This window comes from Macrosteles quadrilineatus, unplaced genomic scaffold (assembly GCF_028750875.1).
Source record: "Macrosteles quadrilineatus isolate MER2022 unplaced genomic scaffold, UCM_ALF_1.0 Scaffold_8__2_contigs__length_117827958, whole genome shotgun sequence".
NCBI classification, from domain to species: domain Eukaryota; kingdom Metazoa; phylum Arthropoda; class Insecta; order Hemiptera; family Cicadellidae; genus Macrosteles; species Macrosteles quadrilineatus.
The window spans coordinates 4,470,321-4,488,209 of NW_026542601.1; the positions used below are offsets into that span (position 1 = coordinate 4,470,321).

The window sequence follows — 17,889 nt, forward strand, 5'->3', positions numbered from 1 at the left end:
ATGAGAGGGCGTTGTACTAAAATAAATATTTTTTCTTTAAAATCGTCCATGATCTGTATAATAAACCCTTAATGTAATAACTTTACGTATATATTGTTAATATATTTTTGTCATAACGTTGTCATACCTCAATGGTTAACATTAACCTACATCATAATGTGCCATACAGTCTTACTATGCAAACACACTAATATTTATTTAATTGTTGTTTTTCAGTGGTGCGTTGCTGTCAACAACGTTACCTATGTGATTGAGCAAATACAGAAGTTTTTAAAAGAACTTAACCTGGATGAAATTGCAAAGAAAAAGCCAGAGCTGGAAAACCTCTCGGTAGCAGGACAGATTGTTGAAAATGAAGTAAAAACAATTAATGAAAAGCTGTCTGGTATCCTTGCATCCACTGTAGAAAAGGTAAAAACTATATTCATTGTATCTGATTTTATAAATACGTAACTATAATATAATATGAATGTTAAGTAATCTAAACTGGCTTGCAAATGTGGTTATAAATGATATAACTTAATTGGCTAAATGGCCCTTTTATTAAGTCAATGAGATAACGTTGAAGAAGTACAGTAGACCTTGTATTTTATGTTCTGGGCCTACCATAACTCATAGCCAAGGATACATTTGAGAACTTAATTGTAGTGTGGTACTGTATGTGTAGTACTGTATTTATAGTACTGTATTTGTAGCTTTTACATTTACAATATTTGAAACGCTGAGTGGTAAAATATTATATCAGCTATGATTTTACACAGCCAAATTTATTATATTTTACTTTCAAAAGTGTTTCTGTTTCTCGTAAAAATTTATTACGTGTGCAATTATCAGTAAACAAAACTAGTTAAAGGAAATTGGTATGATACCATACATTTCAAATTAATAAATCCCATATTAGTTATGTTATGCACAAACATCTTAGTCAGTGTTTTCTGTTAAGAGTAATTACAATCGATATTTTGTTATTTAGTATTGTAAATGTTATGTTATTAATAAATTTTTAAATAGTAGGCCTACTACACAATTTTTAAAATGTTCCTGATTATTTTGTTATGGATTCATGAACATTAGCTTCGCAAGTTTTGAATAACCAATAAAGTTATTGGTATGCTGCGGGTTTCTTGCATAGTTTGAAACTATGAGGCACGTAAGATATTGATAAACATCTGACAGGTCTCCTTCGGGATATGCCACGATCTGCATACCACGGGCTATATATAGCACTTTGATTTAGATGTGGAAATATATTTGAATACAGGATAAATCTTTTGCTGCTAAAATTATGGACACGTTTTTCGTACATGTTATGATCAGCATTTCGATATGTCTATTATCAAAATGTACTAGCATCCGTTAATAAATGCATATGCAAACGATATACTTAGTTTCTATTCCATTGGATTTAAGTCACACAAAATAATTTGCGCATTTAATGGAAGTTTTTCAGGAACTATATTTTTGGGGTGGAGGGTATGCTAGGAAAGTAACCTGTAGTCCTACTCCAAGGTCATGTTTAATCTTCAGAACAGTGGAACCTATTATTGTGTCTTTTTACAATGCAAATGCAAATTTTGGCTAACATTAATCAACCTTACAATACGCGCTTTTCTCGAAAGTTTGGTGTAAGTGTTCCACAAACTTTCAAATAATTTTCAAATACGAATTGCTTTCACTTAACCCAAATCAATTATCGTAACATGTGTAACAGATATCAAAATGTCAACATTCTAAATTCACCCTCTCTCTCTCTATTTAAGAAGCATGTAGTAGGGTGGCTTGTAGGACTGAGTTCAGAGGACACCGAGGCCGTTATCGCGTTGGGCGGACCTGACCGTTGACCCTACACAATCACTGATACACCACTTTCACTGACTGACTAATACACCACACTTCATCTCTCCTCTTCAATCTTCACTAGATTTTAATAAATTACCTTTGTTTGCACAAAGAGTTTTTTTTTATCGCCAATTTATTCCAGAACACTAAAAATCCAGTTTCAAGCAAGACAAATAAAAAAAAATTTAAATTATACTGTTTTTTTTTCTCCTATATATTTTTTACTTCCCATTTAAATTAATCTTTTCGCAACTCGAGTCTACGCACAGGCCCTGCCTTTTTCCTTTCCTATAGAATGTATTTTTTTACACTTTTATTCACCTATTACTACAGTATATAATTTTTGTTTCGTTATCTAGCTAGTAATGTTTTGCTGTATCATATTTAAGTAAAGAAAAAAATACAATGTACTTATCTGTAAATAATTAATGGGAAATAAAATATTATTTCATTTCATTTAATTTAATTTCATTACACTGTTTGATATTTTTGCAGATGGGCTCGACCCTAACAAAGTTCCTATCAGCAAGTGATCAGGAAAAGCCCTGTGCCAAACCAGATATGGAATATACACGAGAACTTTGTGATTACATGTGTGAAAACTTGACAGTTCTCAATGCCAATCTTAGTGATAACCACTTCACCCAAGTCATGGACTTGATCTTCGAGAAAGTTGTTTCTACCATAGCTGACCTGGCCAAGATTGGACTTGAGGTAAATACAATTCTGAACTTTAGAAAAAAATAGTTTGAATATACTCTATAGCTATAGCGGATCACCTAGATGCATGTAATCAAACCAATATCTTGATATTTTCACGCAGTTCAAGGTAACTACTCCTTTAACAAAATAGATAATGAACTTTTTTTAGGTTGTCGGCCCTTGCATCTTCCCATCCACATAGACTACAGATCTGTGCGTGTAACCTACTTTTCATTGATTAGATATTTTCATGTCAGCGTTCAGAAAACTAATAAACTAAAAATTGTAGGTATTATTCATTGAATGGAATGTGTGAATGTAAAAGTCGTTTGTTGAAGGGTTATAGAATTGAAATTGTTTATGTTATTCTAAAAAGGGAATGGTTTTTTATATTAGTAGTGGTGAACCCAGAAAGATAAGTCACTTTAGGCGTTTTTTCCCATAAGAATAACATGGGGATCATTTTTTGGCCACCAAAACCAAAAATCCTGATCTTTGCTCACATATCCCTATAAAATTGTCAAACCTTATTTCTTACTTATTTCCCATAAATATATTCGATATTAAGCTAAAAAAGCTATTTCTTATATTTATTGACCCTTACAAGTGTAAATGTAGAGTAGTGGCGAACCCAGAAAGAGCCATCACTTTAGGCACGTTTTCCCCATAAGAATAACATGGTGAGCTTTTTTTGACCACTTTTTTAAAAATCCAGCTCTCGGCCTATACAAGCCTATATAAATGTTCAATACCATTGTACAACTGCATTACTATTTCAAATCCACATGCATTCACATGTATGTTCTCAAAATCATCAACTTGACAGTGCGAGGTTTGTACGTGCTCCCGGCTCATGGCGTGCTCCCGGTCATGCTCCCGACCTATGGTTAGGCTTCTCGCTCCCGACTCATGGTCGGTTTTCTCGTCTCTAGTGGTAGCTCTTGATTAAGCCTTGGGTGGGTGACCTCCTGTTGAAGTAATTTCTAGTTAAATTGTTTAAAATTTTTTTAATTTCTAGCTAAAAATTTTGAAAATTTCACAATTTCTGGTTAAAAAATTTTGAAATTTTGAAAAGTCTATAAATAGAAGTGACATTCGGGTGATATTTCATTCTGGACCATGAGGCCCACCTGTCAACACTGCTCCGTGTCGCTCTCCACCAAAAGTAACCTGTTTCGCCACTACAAGGTAATTCATCAAATGAAGGTAAAACTGTGCAAAGTTTGCAATTTAATCTGTGATAATAATGTGGCTTTAAAATCACATATATTACAAAATCACAAGACTTGTAATTTCTGTAAAACGAATGTTGTTGGACATTTTAAAAGACATGCCAATTCTTGCATCAAATGTCCATATACAATGATTAAATTTGTCGGTGAATCGATTAGAGCTGACCTTGAAAATACACTGAAGTCTTGTCCTCTTCCGATAAAATGGACTTTAGTTAGGAGAATTAAATTTATGAAATATTCAATGGATCAAAATGGAAAATTAGTTAATGAGAAAGAATGTATTGCAGATTTTAGAAGCCTTTTAACTATTGAGAAGAGAGATTTAAAGCCTCAAATTGAAAATTCACTTTTAAAGATTGATGCTTCTATACACAAATATCAAGCCCAAGGCAGTGGATGGATTTATGACCACACTAAGTATTGGCAGTTGCATATTTACAAGTACAAGCCCCTAACTCCAAAGTCATATATCCCTACACCAAAAAGTATTCAATCAAAACATGCAGTTTTAAATATTAAAAATGCTGATAATAAATGCTTCCTTTGGTCAATTTTAGCAGCTTTACATCCAAGGAATTGTATCAATGAAAATGCTGAAAGGGTCTCTAGCTATGCACCCTACATAGGGCAGTTAAATATGACAAATATAAAATATCCCGTAAAAATATCTGATATAGAAAAATTTGAAACACAGAATAATATAAGTGTTAATGTATTTGGAGTTGAAGACCAGAAATTTATACATCCATTAAGAACAACCAAACTGAATAGTAATACTCATATAGATCTATTATTATTACAAGAAGGTCGTAAATCACATTACTGTTTAATTCGTGATTTTAATAGATTAATGCTGCGGTCTACAAAAGATAACAATAAGAAGCATTTTTGCAAGTTGTGTTTGCAACATTTTTACACTAGTGATAAATTAGAACGTCATATAACATATTGTAAAAACTTTGATGCCCAACGAGTGGAAATGTCTAAACAAGATACATTAGAATTTAAAAATTATAAATATCAACTTAAAGCCCCATTTGTGATTTATGCAGATTTTGAATGCTTTATAAACTCTAACAGCCATACTCCATCTGGATTTGCATTTGTTGTAGTAAAAGATTCTACAATTATTTATGAAGAGTTATATAGTGGTGAAAATGTTATGGACGTGTTTTTCAAAAGATTATTTGAGACTTATGACTTCATTAAACGTCAAATGGCGATATATATTCCCCTAATAATGACTCCTGAGCAAGAGGTATCTTTCCAAAACTCAATGCATTGTCACATTTGTGAAAAGCCCTTATATTTCGATAGGGTGAGAGATCATTGTCATTCATCTGGCCAATACCGTGGAGCTGCCCACAATGATTGCAATTTAAACTATAAAGTAACAAAGAAAATCCCAGTATTCTTCCATAACTTGAAAAATTATGACGGACATTTAATAATGCAACACTTGGGAAAATATGCAAAGTTAGATCGTAAATTAAATTGTATAGCCAAGGATATGGAAAAGTACATTTCATTCTCTATTGATGATTTAGTATTTTTAGATTCCTATAACTTTTTGTCCCTTCCATTATACAAATTAGCTTCCAATTTAAATACATTTAGATTTATAGACAATCCACTACTACAACGTAAAGGTGTATATCCCTATGAATATATGACGGGACCAGATAAGTTTGCAGAGTCTCTACCCCCAATTGAATCATTCTATAGCACTCTAACTAAAGAACATATCTCTTCCAACGAATACGAACATGCTAAAAATGTCTGGACCCATTTTAATATAAATAATTTACAAGAATATCATGAATTATATCTTAAAACAGATGTATTGCTAAAAAATAGTTGTTTAGCCTCCGGATTACTTTATTATACTTAAAATGGTTTAAAATACCTGCATATAGTAATCCTTTGCCTATAACACAAAGGATTACTATATGCAGGTATTTTAAACCATTTTAAGGATGTATTGCTACTGGCTGATGTGTTTGAGACATTTAGAGACCTGTGTTTAAAGGATTACAAACTGGACCCCGTACATATGTATTCACTTCCTGGATTAACATGGGAGGCCTGTCTTAGAATGACTGGTATAAAATTACAACTATTTCAAGATATTGACATGCATTTGTTCATAGAAAGTGCGATTAGAGGAGGAGTCAGTATGATTTCCACACGTTATGCTAAAGCCAATAATAGATATATGGGTGAACACTATGACCCCAATCAAGAGAGTGTGTATTTAATATATTTAGACTGTAACTCGCTATACTCAACAGCAATGTGTGAGCCACTGCCCGTGGATGGATTTCGTTGGACAAATGAGATAGACTACAAATATAATCAAAATGATGAATTTGGATACATTTTAGAAGTTGATTTAAAATATGATAAAAGCTTACATGATTTACATAATGACTATCCATTAGCACCAGAGAAAATGAATGGCAAATTAATACCTAATTTAAATGACAAAACTAAATATATTTTACATTACAAAGCATTACAAAAATATGAGGAATTGGGTTTGATTGTTACAAAATACCACAGAATTTTAAAATTTAGACAGTCTAAATGGCTTGCGCCCTATATTAATTTTAATATTGAAAAACGAAAATGGGCTAAAAATGATTTCGAAAAAGACTTTTACAAATTGTTAAATAATAGTCTCTTTGGTCGAACAATTATGAATCAACGAAAGTTTCGTGACATTTATCTCAAGGATGAGTCACTATTAACAAAATATGTCACTAATCCAAGGTTTGACTGTAGCAAAAAGTTCGATAACAATTTACATGCTATACATTTAAATAAATTAGTTGTAAAGTTTAATAAACCTATATATTTAGGAATGACAATTTTGGATATCAGTAAAGTAATAATGTATGATTTCCACTATAATTATATGTCAAAATTTAAGAACAAAAGATTTCTTATGACAGATACAGATTCTTTAATGTATTCTATAGTTACACAAGACTTTTACAAGGAAATAGAATGTGACTTGCACTTTTTTGATACCTCTGGATATAGTAAAGACCATTTCTTATACTCTGATAAAAATAAAAAAGTCACTGGCAAGTTTAAAGATGAATTAGATGGTCATATTATGTATGAATATTGTGGTTTAAGACCAAAGTTATATTCTTATATTCCTCTAAAATGGTTATATGAAGAAGACAAGCAAGCTTTAGAGGTGAAGAAAGCTAAAGGAGCTGATGGTGCTACAGTTAAACATCTCCTTAGACATCAACATTATTTGAACTGTCTTGCAACTGGGCAAGATTACTATGAGAATGTGACAAGAATTAAATCTACAAATCATCATCTTCAAACCTTGACCATGAACAAGAAAGTACTATCCTTTGACGATGACAAGAGGTTTATTCTTGAAGATGGCATTAATACTCTTGCGCTTGGTCATTATAAAATTGATCAAACATGAATTGTATGTGTAGATATATAATAAATGCAAATGTTAAAAAACTCCAGTCTTTTATTTATTTACCCTTACCATCCTCTTGATAGAATTGGTCAAACATAAATCTATATTTGCCATTATTCTTTGACCTTTCTTTGTCTATTACGAAAAAGCCATATTTAGTTTTATCCCAACATTGATGACAGAGATTTTTAAATTGGTTAAATGAAAAGTCATTACCAACATGATTGTGATATACATGTTTTAAATTTAAATCATCTTGTTTAAATAATATTAGGAAATTTACATTATCACGTAAATGTTTGTGTACTTTGCTGTAAGATTGACACAAGTAAAAACAGTTAATATTTTTATGTCGACCCATTGAGAAAAATTGTGTAATATTTGGACTATTTATGTCATCAAATACAACAACTGACTGTGATTTTACATCATTTGGTGTGATTTCACAGTCAGTAAACGTGTGTAATTTCACTTCATCACACAAACTAAATATTTCAATTATTTTTTTATATTTTTCTTGTTCTAAAGATTTAGATATTAAATATAAGTTTGTAAATTTTAATCCTTCCTTTCTTACAATTAAATTGTAAATTACAACCGTCTTCCCACTTCCACTTGGACCACAAATAACACATCGAATATTGGCAGGAAATAGACCCAACTTCTTTGGTATATTTTCCTTAGTATGTACTATTTTAAATTTATGTTTTTGTTGAATAAAAGACATTTTTTATATAATAAAAATGGTAAAAAATGATAATAAGAAAACATGTAAAAAGGGCAAAGGGTTATTCCTAAAGCCTTACAGGGGTCGAGGGTTATTGAATACTCTTATAAATAACCTTCCATTCCCACTTCACATACCATCATATCAGTACTGTGGACCTGGAACGAATATACGTGGGAATCTAGCCAAAAATGTACCTCCAAAAAATAAACTAGACTCTTATTGTAAAGAGCATGACATATTCTACATGAATAATCCCGATACCGCTGCTCGGAACAAAGCAGACATGAGATTAGCAGACTTAGCTTGGACTAGAGTTACGGCCAAGGACGCAAGTCTTGCTGAAAAAGCTGCTGCTTATGCCGTGACAAATTTGATGAAGGCAAAAGCAAAAATGGGAATGGGATTAAAATTTAATAAAAAAGATGGACAACTACCAGCTGTTAGAGGCCGCAAAAGACATGCCTCACTTCAGGGGGGTGTACCTAAAAAACGAGCTAAAAAATCTAAAACCAAGAGTAAAAGAGTGCGGAATAGTTAATTTGGATAGCTCATCTGGCACACATTGGACAGCATATCGTAAAAATAAAGATATTGTAATTTATTTTGACCCATTTGGAATCCAACCTCCAAAAGAAGTAATTAAATATTTTGAGGGATATAAAATCTTCTATACAACCGATCAAATACAAGATTTAAATAGTTCTATTTGTGGAATTTTATGTTTATCATTCATAAAAAATATTTCTTTATAAAAATGGATTCATTTACCATAACATTTTCGGGTACAGAGCCAGAGCTTAAGTCAGTGTTCTTTCCTCCCATAGAATTAAATGATGATTATGTAATTGGATTAGTAGATTTTCAAAGTTATAATTCTATATTTAATGTTAAAAAACCTCTAAATACTTTAACATATTATAAAGTAGAGAAAAAAACATTACCAAAAGGAGATATCTCAGTTGATGATTTAAACCAGTTATTAGATGGTAAACTTAAAGTTATAATAGATAAAAATGGAGACGCATTAATTAATACTAAATCCAAACTTTTATTCAAAGGGCTTATTCCAAAATTAAATCAACTTAAAGGCAACAAATTAACCATTGGAGAAGGTGATGATGTTTTCTATTATGATCACAATGCTCCAGTTACAATAGAAATTTCTGAAGGAACATATGAGGTGGTTGGGCTTGCAAAGGAAATCCAAAAGCAAATCCCAGACTTTTTCCTTACAGCTAATAATAAAACTATGAAAGCGACATTACTTTCTAGCCATGTGTTTGATTTTACAAAACCATGTTTAGGGTCTGTTTTATTGGGATTTAAAGGTGTTTCTACTCCTGGTGTTCAGTTTGAATCTACAAATAAAATAAACATTAATAATGTAAATGTGATTAGAGTAAAATGTAATATTGCAAACGGGTCCTATTTAAATGGCAACAAATCACACACCATACATAGCTTTTATCCAGAAGCTCCTCCTGGCTACAAAATTATTGAAGTTCCAAGAAATATTATATATTTTCCTGTAAATAAGAGAAGTTTAGATGTTGTCAGTATTACATTTGCCGATCAGCATGACAAGGCAATTGACTTTAACGGAGAAGAAACTACAATTACTTGTCATATAAAAAAGATATGAGAATTTATAAGAATTTATCTATAAGTGTACAAAATGCTAGGTTCCTAAAGTCAATAGGACTAAAGTTAAAATTTTCTATTAATAAAAATGGAAGATTTTCTAGACGTTACAGGGAAATCCCAATTCGACGATAGTGTGGTTAAAATTACAAATCACTCCTATGTTCCTCACAACACTTTGGCAATAAATAATTCTGATGAAATTCGAATATGTATTAATAATCAAGATTTGCTAACTCTCCCATGTAGAAGTTATCTGTATATTAAGGGAGAAATTGAAAATCATGATAAAGGTCATTTTATAAATAATGCATTTGCATTCTTATTTGATGAAATTAGATATGAAGTTGCAGGTAAAGAAATAGACATTGTAAGAAACCCAGGAATTTCTAGTCTTATGAAAATATTGAGCTCTTACAATAAAACAACTAAATTGTCAAATGTAGCATTTGATTCTGACACGAATTTAAAAGAGTTTCATAAAGGTGGCAAGTTTAGTACATGTTTACCATTAGAGCTGTTAATGGGTGTATTTGAGGATTTTAATAAGGTATTAGTAAATGTCAAACAAGAATTGGTGTTGAAAAGATAAAAAAATGATTTGAATTGTATATTAACAACCACTAGTGCTCCAGCCAGTGGCACTGCTGATACGATTCCCAAAATTACACTTAACTCTATTCAATGGGTCATGCCACATGTGATACCATCAGATGGAGAGAAGTTACAATTACAAAAGATGTTATTGCAAAATAAAAATTTGCAAATTGCATTTAGAAGTTTAGAGCTGCATGAACTTCCATCATATCCCAATACCACAAGACATACATGGTCAGTAAAGACGTCTTCAAGTTTGGAGAAGCCTAGGTATATTATATTTGGTTTCCAAACAGCTAGGGATAATAGTGCACGAAAAAGAACTGATGAATTTGATCACTGTAAATTAAAAAATCTTAAAGTATTTCTAAACTCTGAATATTATTCCTAATCTAATATTATTTCCATATCCTATTATTCCATATTTATTATTATCCTAATATTATTTCCTAATCTAAATGTATTTAAATTGGAAGCTAATTTGTATAATGGAAGGGACAAAAAGTTATAGGAATCTAAAAATACTAAATCATCAATAGAGAATGAAATGTACTTTTCCATATCCTTGGCTATACAATTTAATTTACGATCTAACTTTGCATATTTTCCCAAGTGTTGCATTATTAAATGTCCGTCATAATTTTTCAAGTTATGGAAGAATACTGGGATTTTCTTTGTTACTTTATAGTTTAAATTGCAATCATTGTGGGCAGCTCCACGGTATTGGCCAGATGAATGACAATGATCTCTCACCCTATCGAAATATAAGGGCTTTTCACAAATGTGACAATGCATTGAGTTTTGGAAAGATACCTCTTGCTCAGGAGTCATTATTAGGGGAATATATATCGCCATTTGACGTTTAATGAAGTCATAAGTCTCAAATAATCTTTTGAAAAACACGTCCATAACATTTTCACCACTATATAACTCTTCATAAATAATTGTAGAATCTTTTACTACAACAAATGCAAATCCAGATGGAGTATGGCTGTTAGAGTTTATAAAGCATTCAAAATCTGCATAAATCACAAATGGGGCTTTAAGTTGATATTTATAATTTTTAAATTCTAATGTATCTTGTTTAGACATTTCCACTCGTTGGGCATCAAAGTTTTTACAATATGTTATATGACGTTCTAATTTATCACTAGTGTAAAAATGTTGCAAACACAACTTGCAAAAATGCTTCTTATTGTTATCTTTTGTAGACCGCAGCATTAATCTATTAAAATCACGAATTAAACAGTAATGTGATTTACGACCTTCTTGTAATAATAATAGATCTATATGAGTATTACTATTCAGTTTGGTTGTTCTTAATGGATGTATAAATTTCTGGTCTTCAACTCCAAATACATTAACACTTATATTATTCTGTGTTTCAAATTTTTCTATATCAGATATTTTTACGGGATATTTTATATTTGTCATATTTAACTGCCCTATGTAGGGTGCATAGCTAGAGACCCTTTCAGCATTTTCATTGATACAATTCCTTGGATGTAAAGCTGCTAAAATTGACCAAAGGAAGCATTTATTATCAGCATTTTTAATATTTAAAACTGCATGTTTTGATTGAATACTTTTTGGTGTAGGGATATATGACTTTGGAGTTAGGGGCTTGTACTTGTAAATATGCAACTGCCAATACTTAGTGTGGTCATAAATCCATCCACTGCCTTGGGCTTGATATTTGTGTATAGAAGCATCAATCTTTAAAAGTGAATTTTCAATTTGAGGCTTTAAATCTCTCTTCTCAATAGTTAAAAGGCTTCTAAAATCTGCAATACATTCTTTCTCATTAACTAATTTTCCATTTTGATCCATTGAATATTTCATAAATTTAATTCTCCTAACTAAAGTCCATTTTATCGGAAGAGGACAAGACTTCAGTGTATTTTCAAGGTCAGCTCTAATCGATTCACCGACAAATTTAATCATTGTATATGGACATTTGATGCAAGAATTGGCATGTCTTTTAAAATGTCCAACAACATTCGTTTTACAGAAATTACAAGTCTTGTGATTTTGTAATATATGTGATTTTAAAGCCACATTATTATCACAGATTAAATTGCAAACTTTGCACAGTTTTACCTTCATTTGATGAATTACCTTGTAGTGGCGAAACAGGTTACTTTTGGTGGAGAGCGACACGGAGCAGTGTTGACAGGTGGGCCTCATGGTCCAGAATGAAATATCACCCGAATGTCACTTCTATTTATAGACTTTTCAAAATTTCAAAATTTTTTAACCAGAAATTGTGAAATTTTCAAAATTTTTAGCTAGAAATTAAAAAAATTTTAAACAATTTAACTAGAAATTACTTCAACAGGAGGTCACCCACCCAAGGCTTAATCAAGAGCTACCACTAGAGACGAGAAAACCGACCATGAGTCGGGAGCGAGAAGCCTAACCATAGGTCGGGAGCATGACCGGGAGCACGCCATGAGCCGGGAGCACGTACAAACCTCGCACTGTCAAGTTGATGATTTTGAGAATATACATGTGAATGCATGTGGATTTGAAATAGTAATGGAGTTGTACAATGGTATTGAACATTTATATAGGCTTGTATAGGCCGAGAGCTGGATTTTTAAAAAAGTGGTCAAAAAAAGCTCACCATGTTATTCTTATGGGGAAAACGTGCCTAAAGTGATGGCTCTTTCTGGGTTCGCCACTACTCTACATTTACACTTGTAAGGGTCAATAAATATAAGAAATAGCTTTTTTAGCTTAATATCGAATATATTTATGGGAAATAAGTAAGAAATAAGGTTTGACAATTTTATAGGGATATGTGAGCAAAGATCAGGATTTTTGGTTTTGGTGGCCAAAAAATGATCCCCATGTTATTCTTATGGGAAAAAACGCCTAAAGTGACTTATCTTTCTGGGTTCACCACTACTTATATTGTTAGTATTTTGATCTGTTAGGTAGTTGGTCATAGATAAAACATACTCCCTTGTGTTGGTTAGTCTATGATATTGTTTATAAGCCACAGAATTCAATCAACAGCAGATGGTGAAAAATGTAATGGTTTTTCAGAAACTTAAATTATTAATTAATTATTATGAATATACAAATTAATTATTTTTGAAGTGAATAGAGGTATGTATGGATATTAAATTTGAAAAAGAACACGAATATTCATTGAAATACTAGTTCGCTGGGTGAAAATGCAAGTGTTCCAACTCCACTTTCTCAAGTTTTGCAAAAACTTGAAAACAAACTTTGATATTCTGTTGAAATCACATGATTTGCACTATTTACAATTAAATAATTCCACTATATTTATTAGTAACTGTATTCTAGTGAAAATTTACCATGGCAACTTATTATGTGATTTAATATTAAAAAATTATGTGTTTTTAAAGCAATGTTGGAGATAGAACAGTTGTTTTTCATACTACTATGGGTACACCTGTTCTATCTCCAGATATTAAAAATTATTAGCCTACCTAACAGTGACTTCTATGTCAAAATAAGATATTTAGTACAGATCATATTTTTTTGAAATGGTATTTTGTTGATAGGTAAAGTAAGAAAACAAGTTGTTAAAATAAAGAATAATTTTATTATGCCGAAATGAAACAATACAATAGCACGGTACCTAGTAAAAAGAACATTAAAATACAATACAGGCTAGCAAAGGCCTACCGGTAATTAAAAGACAAGGATCTTTTCAAGTCTTAGAATTGACTTATTAATAGTTGGTTAGTCTTAGTCCTTCAAATAACAGCTCAGCTATTCGTAGTGTTCCGAAACAAAGTTTCATAGAATGCTTTGTCTACTGCTGGCATAAACTTCAACATCGACTGCAAGGCTTTTTTCTTCTCTACTTGCAGAATAGGTTTTGAAGTGATAGGGTTGACAGAGGGAAGGCTAGGTCTCGTCTTAGCTTGAGCTTGAGGGCTAGTAGTAGTTTTTTTATTTAGCTGGCGAGGCGATTTTGAAATGTTGTCACGCCCTCTCAGTCCATCTTTTGCAATGTTGCATTTTACTAATTCTTCATTTAAGAAACTTGTTTTATATGTTACATCAAATAATTCGGTATTGGTAACAGTTATTTCTTTAATCTTAGTGTAGGGGATGATGGAATAGTTTAGTGACTTTGAAGCAGATTGAAAATCAAAAAAGTCTGAGGGTTTCATTTGAATTATATTAGTTTTTGTTGAGCTTTTGTTGGCTTTGTTTACCAGGACCCTTACCAATGAAAGGGGACTGAATATCTCTAAAGGTTTTAACCACCTCTCAATTTTGCTATGTATTGCGTCGACTTCTTGGACAACTCCATGACCTGGTTCAGAAAAACGTTGTACAATTTCAATTACTGTAGGGTTTTCCTTTAAAAATGATTTAAGTGCCATGCTCATTATGGAGTTTTTGTTTTGTGGTACGCATGAATCGGACCACAAAACAAACTTTTTGATTTCTCTGTTTTGAGCAAATACATGGTTTAAAATTTTAAAAACCGCACTTGCAAGATGGTTACCAGCTCTACCTGAAATCAACTCATGCCAAACCATACAATATAATTCTATTTGGCCCTTGTATGTTACATGTGCTGTAAGATTGTAGCAATTTAACTTTCTTTTATAAAAAAAGTTTGAAACTTCGGCCTTTGGAAGAGCAAAAACATTTTCCAAGTCAAAAGCTATAAAGCAGGTATTTGAGTCATTTACAGCTTTTATTGACACAGCTCTGTCTTTGTCTCGAACAAGTTTGACTGCATCCTTTTCTGTTTTGTGTAAGTTAAATCTTTCTGTTTCTGCCTGACTCGGTTCCAGATTACATTTAAAAGCTTCACAAGTGTCGCAGCGATCTTTTTTAGGCTTAAAAAACTCTAAATTGAACTCATGGTTAAAAATATGCCTATAGAGTGACTCTTTTACTGGATTTTCTACTGATGCTGAGTAAAGTCGATACATTTCAGCCAGAGATAAATCCCCTTCTAGGTATTCTTTGGTACTATCTTTTCGACAATAATGAGCCTCTATGCGGGGAAACGAGTTAATGTGGTCACGAACCTTTTCCTTCAACTCATCGTCAATATGACTTTTAGTATTTTTACCTTTTAAAGGGGATCGGGCCGTACCTGTTTGAGAATCATACACATTCTGAAAAAAGTAATATATCCTCCTTTGACTTATGTCCAAAGTTTTAAAGAAAAATTCTTTGCACACTCTAACGCGCATATCTTTTTCAGTTCCCAAGTAGTAGAAATAAGAAAACTTCCTATTATTTTCGTGTAATGTACGAGACCTTTGCTTAGTGTGTCTTTCGACAAACTTACTATAAAAATGACTTTTACCTGTATCACTGAGGGACCAGAATTTGTCGTGAATTTGTTTTCTTTCATCAGCACTAACTTGTGTGTCACATTTAAACTTGCATGCTCCTTTGCAATCACCTTGAATCCGTCTAGCTCTGTGAACCTTTCCTTTTCTATCTTCATATTCTTTTCCACTCTGTCTTTTTCTCTTCCTTACTTCCATTTTCCAGTTCTTCCTACAGACGTTTCTTTTTCGGCTCCTAACTTTTTTTCCTTGGTCACACATTTCATCACTCTCACTTCCTGGTGAGTCACTTATTTCCATATCACTATCACTGTTATCAATGTTCGGGGAGTCACTTAGGCCTATTTCCATACCGGTAGCATTAACACTGTTATCAATGCTCAAACTAGCAACAGCCTCTTCATCATTCACTTTGCTTTCACGTTCTGCATTATAGATACTACAGACACCAGAACCATCAACTAAAAGCGTAACTTCTTCACCAACTTGGATATCGTCTATAATGACACAATTATCATTGTGATTTGAATTGGCGGTGTCAGGTAATCCTGGGTCATCTTCAATGTCACTAAAATAAAGAAAATAAATAAAAATAACTGTGTTAAAACTTTAATTAAGCACTACTTTAGTAAACAAGACAGGAAAGCACAAATAAAAAAAACTGAACTTTCAATTTTAACAATAATTATGAATCACAGATTATGACCTCTTAGGCCCTATCGTACAGGTCACAACATTAAATGAATAGATCTAGGCCTAGCCTGTACTCCCAGATAATAACTAAAAGTTTAATAACACATTATTGGTATTGTTTGTGAAGCAAAATAACCTAAAACTTAGGCCTAACCTAAACAAAGTAAAGTCCAGAATATAAGGAATTAAAGAATATTCCTGTAAGTTTAGTAATGTAGGCATTCTTACCTTTCCATGAGGAATTCGTCATTTAATAGGGACATAATATTTTCTTCATCTAGTTTCGACATTATGTTAAATAACAGAAAAGTTACCAACATTTAACTCATAAGAACATAACCCATTCTCGCAATGTCTGCAGAAGGACTGAAGACTGAATTAACTGTATATTTGTATAAACAAACAATAACAATTTATTTGGAAAGCATGTGTTCCAACTCCAGTGAATACTCGATTCCTATTGGTCAGTGCCAAAAGTAGGGATGCATGTGTTCCATCTCTGGAGATAGACCACTAGCATTGTAATTTCTTCTGATTTTTTTGGAAATGGAACAAAGAGTAAACTGAGTTTTACCCATAAACCGACTGTTTTTTGTTTTTTTTTTGATGTTTTAACATAGAGAAAGCATTGCAAATAGTTCAAAGTGATATATAACTCAATTTCTCAAAAAAATGGAGATGGAACAGTTGCATTCTCAACCAGCGAGTTGTTTATTAAATAATCACCGACGCAGTTAGTGATATCAGACATTATACTCGTTAAATTTCAAGAAGAGTAATTGGACAAAAAATAATATGCTGAAGGAATCCTTCTTTTTTATTTTCGCGCATTGTTAAATCGTTTTACCATACTGAGTAGTTGAAAGATATTAGTACCCTCCTAAAAATCACAAGGATATCGATTTGCTCTTGAAAAAGTAATCAGCTTTTTGACGTTAAAACTTGGTCCAGCTGTTCTTAATTGATATCCTTATAAAAAGTAACTTTTTTAAGAAAATATAGAATATCACACCGTTCTTCATTATATTTAGCCTAAAATATGAAACGACGGGTCTTTGCTGGTGAAAAGAAATATATAAAAATAATAAAAGTCCTCAATTTCTCTCATTACTACATAACAACACGGTTCTAAGTAGTAATGCATTATGAAAATATTGTATAGAGTAATAAATATTTTAACTAATTAATGCCCTTACAGAAAAAGAAACCTCCATACTTCTTTTCTAATCTACACAAGGCGCTTATGGAACTAAGAAGTATGTTACTTCAAGAAGAGGATATGGATAAAACTTCAAAAATGTCTCGGTTGGAAAGGCAAATACTTCTGAATGGAATGAACACACAGGATCTCATTACAGAGGTATGTTGTCACAGTGAAATATCTCCAATATAAGACGTGTATATCAAATTAAGGTCAAATATTTTAAATGTTTTTGTAAGTCAAAGTGTTTAGCTCAGTTAGTGGCCCGATCGACTATGTAGGCAGTGGTGGGTGTGAGTTCACGTACTGACAGGTTGATATTTATTTTTATAAATTCTGTTTTTTTCTGGTTCCGGATTATCAAATGAAACTACTGAAGATGAACAAGGTGAATGGATTATATTTAATTCTAAATAAAAAAACTGTTATAAAATGCATTTCTGTTCATGGCTTACTGAAACAACTTTCTTTGTGCAAATTATCAGGCAGTC

The 17,889-nt window shown here is 32.0% G+C and overlaps 2 protein-coding genes across 2 annotated transcripts in view; one reads left to right on the forward strand and one right to left on the reverse strand.

Annotated features, from left to right (window-relative positions):
* The window catches only part of LOC128999506 (protein unc-13 homolog 4B-like), a 104,478-nt gene that overhangs the window by 20,813 nt on the left and 65,776 nt on the right, over positions 1 to 17,889 (forward strand). The gene's annotated exons all lie outside the window — the stretch shown is intronic.
* Positions 13,707 to 16,691, reverse strand: LOC129001060 (uncharacterized). The gene is made up of 2 exons (XM_054428212.1): positions 16,426 to 16,691; positions 13,707 to 16,072 (listed from the first exon to the last, which is right to left on the reverse strand). Exons 1-2 carry the CDS (start codon positions 16,515 to 16,517, stop codon positions 13,948 to 13,950), a joined length of 2,217 nt encoding a protein of 738 aa, XP_054284187.1. The 5' UTR covers positions 16,518 to 16,691; the 3' UTR covers positions 13,707 to 13,947.